A 7,456-nucleotide genomic window follows, 5' to 3' on the forward strand; every position below is an offset into this window, starting at 1 on the left:
CGGCTGGGCCGATTTCGATATTTTTTTTATACAAAGAAAATGCTGTTGAATTTCGGAAGGGGCGGGATACTTCCCCTATACCCTACTTTTTTAAAAATGTTATATTTACAATAATTACGTATGTATCTATTTCGGAAGACCTAACCCACTTTTTTAGGATCCAATGACTTAACCACACCCACTTTTTAAATATGTTACATCTACAAAACTACTGAACCGATTTTCCTGAAAATGTCAGGGAATGTACGGGCATATTTTCTTGAATTTTGAAGGGGGCATATTTGAAAAAAACGCCTTACCTTTATGAATAAAAATCAAATGCTGTCATAACCCAACTTAGGTTTTTTGGAAAGAAAAGTTTACCACGCCCCCCGAAAACAGGCAAAAATTATGCATGTATCGGATTAAAAATTTACGGATTAATCTACAATCTAGGTACTTCTTTAGCGCCTATAGGCCCGACCACGCCTGTTTTTTAATATGCCATAACTCCAATACTACTGAAGGGATTTCCATAAAATTTGCGACAAAAGCTCAATGTTTGCCGTTGTTATGTATATATTATGGATTTCGGAAGAGGTGGGGTACCTTCCCCATGCCTTTCTGTTAAACGCTATATATAAGCCAAATGTATATTTATATCGGTTTCAGCATACATTTTGGTAGGCAATGAAGTTGTGTGCACCCTAGGTACATATTTGGAGCCAAAATACCGGACCAGGCCTACTTTTTTTAATATGTTATCTCTTGAAAACTGATGACCACGCCCACTCTTTTCAAAACATTATTTTTTCCAAAACTACTGAACCTAATATTCAGAAAATGTTCAGGAATGTCCCGTGGTCCAAAATGTGTTATATTTGTAGACGAATTTCGGGGCCTATTATTTTATAATCGCTATATTTGCTAAACTTATGAGTGCATCGGGTTGCAAATTAGTTTTCGAGACAACGGTGGTTGCGCCCCCGATCAAGAAAAACTATATATGTATTTACAAATTTACTTGAATCGTGAGGTTCAACGGTCCATCAGCCATGAAACGTCTCAATAAGCGGGATAATTCGATTTAACCATAACCATAATAAATCCTAAAAAGCATAAATTGGCGAAAAAATCCGACAAAGTCCGTAAGAGAAAAGAAAGGTTACAGACAAAAAATCCTTCTCGGTTTGACAATAGACCGAAGAAGTGAGGTAGAAAATACCTATTTTTGAATTTTCAAGCATAAAGTCGATAAAAAGTTGTCATTAAAACTCATTACGACGGGCCAGCAACGCGGACCGGGGTCTGCTAGTCTTTATATATAAAACTCAATTGTCGTTTGTTGGTAATTGAATCAGTTGAAAACGGCTGGAGCGATTTGGATAATTTTTTGTGGAAATGTTATTCATAGTCCAGTTTAGGTTTTTATGCAAAGAAAAATTGGCCACGCCCACTTTTCCGCCCACTTTTATAAATATGTTATATCTACGAAACTACTCAACAGATTTTCCTGAAATTTTCAGGGAACGTAGAGTGATGGCCCCCGGTTAAAATAGGCTACATATTTGGTAGAATTTCGGATCGGGCGGGGTGCCTCCCCTATGCCCTATTTTTGTAAAAATGCAATATTTGCAATAATTACAAATGTATCGCTTTGAAAATTAATTTCCGAGTCAATGGCGATTGTGTCTCCGATCATACGTGCTTATTTGGGGAATTAAGACTGGACAACGCCCACTTTTTTAAATATGTTATATTTACGAAACTACTGAATCGATTTTCCTGAAACTTTCAGCGAATGCACAGGGTTGGTCCCCGATAAAAATAGGCTACATATTTTTTGACTCTCGGATCGGGCGGGTACCTCCCCTATACCCTATTTTTGTAAAAATGCAATATTTGCAACAAATACGAATGTATCGGTTTAGGAATTTATTTGCGAGTCAATGGCGATTGTGTCTCCAACCTTACGTACTTATTTTGGGACTTAAGATCCGACCACGCTGACTTTCTAATTAGGTTATATCTACAAAACTACTGAAGGGATTTTCAAGAAAATCGCGATTTGTATAAACTTTTAAATGTTTTAATAGTATACAAAAGTTGTTTAACATACAGAAAAAATTGTCCCCGTGCACTTTTATTGTACTGTTGGGTAATTTCATTTTCGAGTTTAAAAGAAAAATGTTTATTGTTTTGAATTTTGACAGTTTTCAAAACTGTTAATTTTTGTTTGCACTTTTTATCAATGAACACAAACAAATGATACGATCCAGTACCAATCACACAAAGTCATAAACTGTTCAACTATCAAATTGTGGATTAACTTAATCGTGCGACGAAAAATAAAATAAGATTAATTGTAAATTGAATACAATTGTGAATTTCAAAAAAAGATAAATAATTTTTTTAAACTGTGATAAGTTTTTTGTAATTAGAATTCCATTGTAAGTACATTGCAATCGTTTCGTGAATTGAAATAAGTTACATGGTTTAATATCAACAAAATATATAGATTAACCTGTGGGTTTTGAAGTTATTAGCGGTTGCAAGGTGAGAACAAAGTGAATAAATTCACTCGCGTTGTAATGCCGCCAATAAGAAGGAGCAATTTAGGTCGCAGAACTCGCAATGCTTCAAATCAACAATATTTTCGATCTACTCAAACTGAGGAGCAACTGCAAGAGCGAAATGAAATTGAACGAAATCGGTTATCACAAATACGTTCAGTACGTAGACGTGAAGGACGCGAAGGTGTCAACGAAACAGATATGCATCGAATGAACCACGATGAACCAAATGTTCGTGCAAGAAGACAAACAAATGTTGCGTTCAATACTCATCGAGCTGCATTCCATTACAATAGGACGATTGATTACAGTGCTGACCAATTAGTTGCTATTGGTTCGATGAGCGTTGTATGTCCACATTGTAACGCATTGAAATATAGGAATGAATCTCCTGGTATGTGTTGCGCAAGTGGCAAGGTAAAATTGGCACCGTTGATGCCACCACCAGAGCCATTGCGCTCATTGCTTTCTGGAACAGGAGCACAGTCCAAACATTTCCTGACACAAATCCAAAAGTACAACAATTGTTTCCAAATGACTTCATATGGCGCAACAAATGTTGTTCAGGATAATTTTATGCCTACTTTCAAGGTAATTTCAATACAATCACAGTATTTCGTTTTGTTAATGTAAATTAAAAACTACAGATTCAAGGCCAAATATATCATCGAGCAGGTTCACTTTTGCCAGTTCCGGGTGCTGACCATAAATTTCTGCAGATTTACTTCATGGGCAATGCACCACAAGAAGTAGATCAGCGTTGTGCATATAACAGTTCGGTACAGAGACCAATAGTTGAGCAACTGCAACATTTTTTTCATCAACATAATCAATTAATTGCATTGTTCAAAACCGCAATAGACCGCATGCCCTTTGACAATCACAAAATTGTTATTAGAGCCGATAAAACTCCTGCGGGAGAACACTCAAGGCGTTTCAATGCACCAACAATTGACGATGTTGCTATTGTCATAGTTGGTGAAAATTTCGAATCCCGTGATATTGTTCTACATCGACGAAATAGTCAGCTACAGCGTGTGCACGAAACCCACCGATCATATGATGCGTTACAATATCCCATCATATTTTGGCAAGGTGAAGACGGTTATGATTTCTCGATCAAAATGATAAATCCGCTTACAGGTGAATGGCAAATCTAAAATTTCTCTAATATAAAATTCATTCATTTTGGCACTACATTTAATTTACAGGCGCTGAAACCAACAAAAAAGTAAGTTCAATGAACTATTATTCATATAGACTAATGATTCGTCAGAATGAAGATAATCATATATTGAAATGTCGTCGTCTTTTCCACCAATATGCTGTCGATATGTATGTAAAAATTGAGACAGAACGACTAAAATTCATCCAATTGAACCAGAAAAAACTCCGTTCCGAAGAGTATATTCATCTTCGAGATGCCATAAATGCGGACGGAAACGCCCAGAATGTCGGCCGAATGACAATTCTTCCGGCAACGTACATCGGAAGTCCGCGACACATGCATGAATATGCCCAAGACGCCATGTCGTACGTTCGACAATACGGCACAGCAGATTTATTCATAACATTCACTTGCAATCCCCAGTGGATAGAGATTCGGCAAGAGTTATTTCCTGGCCAATCACCCTCCGACCGCCATGACGTCACTGCAAGGGTCTTCAAACAAAAATTAAAATCACTGATGGATTTCATTGTGAAGCATCGCGTGTTCGGTGAGACGCGCTGTTGGATGTATTCAGTGGAGTGGCAAAAACGCGGATTGCCACATGCACATATTCTGATTTGGTTAATTGAGAAGATAAGAGCAAATGAAATCGATGATGTAATATCAGCTGAAATTCCTGATGAATCAGAAGATCCAGACTTACATGAGGTTGTTACTAAGAACATGATCCATGGCCCCTGTGGATCGTTAAATATCAATTCTCCCTGCATGGTCGACGGAAAATGTTCGAAGCGTTTTCCTCGACCATTAGTAGCCGAAACAATAACCGGAAATGACGGTTACCCATTGTACCGTCGTCGTTCAACTTCGGACAATGGAAGATCTACAATTGTGAAAGTGAATCAGCAGGACATTGAAATTGATAACAGTTGGATTGTTCCGTATTCTCCACTACTCTCCAAAACATTCAAAGCACACATCAACGTCGAATCTTGCCATTCTGTTAAATCCATCAAATACATATGCAAATATGTGACCAAAGGCAGTGACATGGCAGTGATTGGATTAAATGCGGAGAATTCCAACGATGAAGTCACTCAATTTCAAATGGGCCGTTATGTTAGCAGTAACGAAGCACTTTGGCGCATCTATTCATTTGCCATTCACGAAAGACATCCACCTGTTGTTCATTTAGCCGTACATTTGGAAAATGGTCAAAGAGTGTACTTTACTGAGGATAACGTATTACAACGAGTTGATCGACCGCCTTCTACAACACTGACCAGCTTTTTTGAACTGTGTCAGAATGATGAATTTGCGCGAAGGCTTCTATACTCCGAAATTCCAAGGTATTATACTTGGAATAAATCAGCAAAGAAATTTCAACGGCGAAAGCAAGGAAATTCAGTTGCAGGTTACCCCAATTTATTTTCCACCGACTCATTAGGTCGAATTTATACAGTCCATCCAAAAAACGATGAGTGCTTCTATTTACGTTTGCTGTTAGTCAACGTACGTGGCCCAACATCATTTCAAGATTTGCGTACTATAAATGGTGAACTGTGTGACACATATAGAGAAGCGTGTCAGCGTTTGCGATTGCTGGAAAATGACTCTCATTGGATATACACTCTCGAAGATGCAGTGCTTTCGTCAAATCCTCATCAAATACGAACACTATTTTCCATAATTATCTCAACATGTTTCCCATCCAAACCAACTGATTTGTGGAACAATTACAAAGATGCTATGTGTGATGATATTTTGCATCAGATTCGTACAACAACATCAAATCCAAATTTACAACTGAGCGATGAAATTTACAACGAGGCTTTGATATTAATTGAGGACATGTGCTTGATGATGTCCAACAAGCCATTATCTGACTTAGGCATGGCAGCTCCCAATCGCCCGATGCACCACGCATTCAATCAAGAGTTGCGACGCGAAAAGCAATATGATTGCGATGCCTTAAGGGAATTAGTTCGAACGAGCGTTCCCCTATTGAATCGACAACAAAAATATGCGTATCACACCATTATGCAGGCTGTAAACAATGGCACTGGAGGATTTTTTTTTCTGGATGCTCCCGGTGGAACTGGAAAAACTTTTTTGCTTACGTTGATTTTAGCAACGATACGCTCAGAGAATGATATCGCACTTGCACTTGCTTCATCAGGAATTGCAGCTACGTTGTTGGAAGGCGGTCGAACTGCCCATTCAGCACTCAAGTTGCCATTGAATATGCAAATCAATGAAAATCCAACATGCAACATTTCCAAGAACAGCGCGATGGCCAAAGTTTTGCAACAAAGCAAATTGATCGTTTGGGATGAGTGTACAATGGCGCATAAAAAGTCTCTAGAGGCATTACACAAAACGATGCAAGATTTACGAAACAATCAAAACCTGTTTGGTGGTGCAATGATTCTGTTGGCAGGTGATTTTCGTCAAACATTGCCAGTGATTCCACGCTCAACTCCAGCCGATGAGCTTAATGCATGCTTGAAGTCGTCCGTCTTATGGAAACACGTCAAGAAACTCAAATTGACTGTGAACATGCGTGTCGATCTGCTGAACGATCAAAATGGAGAAGTATTTTCAAAAATTTTGCTGGACATTGGCGATGGCAAAATCTCGGTTGATATTTCGACCGGTTGTATTCAATTTCCAGTCGGCTTCTGCCAGTTCACTGAATCAAAATCCGAACTCATCCGAAAAATTTTTCCCAACATTGCACACAATTATAAAAATCATGATTGGTTAAGCGAACGTGCTATATTGGCTGCGAAAAATATTGATGTCGACGAATTGAATTTTGAGATTCAATCTGAAATAGATTCTGAATCTATGACGTACAAATCGGTGGATTCAGTTACTTCCCAAGACGATGTCGTCAACTATCCAACTGAGTTTTTAAACTCGCTAGAGTTACCCGGATTACCGCCTCACAACCTCCAACTGAAAGTCGGGTCGGTAATCATAATGTTACGAAACATAAACCAACCGCGTCTTTGTAATGGCACCAGGCTTGCGGTTAAAAAACTGATGAATAACGTAATCGAAGCAACAATACTTAAAGGAAAGTACAAAGGTGAAGACGTATTGATACCACGGATCCCAATGATTCCGACGGACATGCCATTCGATTTTAAACGCTTGCAGTTTCCGGTAAGGCTTGCATTTGCAATGACAATTAACAAGTCTCAAGGGCAGTCATTGAGAGTTTGCGGCATTAACCTTGAAAATCCATGTTTTTCGCATGGCCAATTGTATGTCGCCTGTTCCCGCGTGGGAACACCATCAGCATTATATGTTTTCGCGCCAGATAACAAAACAAAAAATGTCGTGTATCATAGAGCATTGCAATGAACGAAATTATGTTATTACAGCTAAACAACCGAAAAAATATTTATTTTTACAATTATTGGTGATTGTACCATGCCCCAAACCTATATAACAAATTATCACTACAAACGTTGTTTTTTCACATTTGCAAAAGCTTTCTACAAAATTAAGAGCAGAACAGAACAACGTCTGTCGGGTCAGCTAGTTATAAAATAAAAGTAGTTTACGAAAAAAAAAATACTTAAAGGAGTGCATTTGGAGTCCATGTCGAAATCTGAACTGGTGATGGGAAGATAATTGAAAAAACCCTTTGTAAGATGAAAGAATATCAGTTGCGGAGAACGGAGGAAGTAATCTTTTGCGTTGCAGCGGTGGTGATTACATT

At 38.3% G+C, this 7,456-nt stretch overlaps 1 protein-coding gene across 1 annotated transcript; it reads left to right on the top strand.

Moving 5' to 3' along the window:
• The first annotated feature begins 4,239 nt into the window (after positions 1-4,239).
• Positions 4,240-7,095, top strand: LOC141403253 (uncharacterized). Its single transcript, XM_073985439.1, has one exon. The coding sequence runs from the start codon at positions 4,240-4,242 to the stop codon at positions 7,093-7,095; it is 2,856 nt and encodes a 951-aa protein (XP_073841540.1).
• The last annotated feature ends 361 nt before the right edge of the window (positions 7,096-7,456 follow it).

Source organism: Musca autumnalis, unplaced genomic scaffold, assembly GCF_047663935.1.
Source record: "Musca autumnalis isolate F117 unplaced genomic scaffold, ASM4766393v1 scaffold_4, whole genome shotgun sequence".
Lineage (NCBI taxonomy): Eukaryota > Metazoa > Arthropoda > Insecta > Diptera > Muscidae > Musca > Musca autumnalis.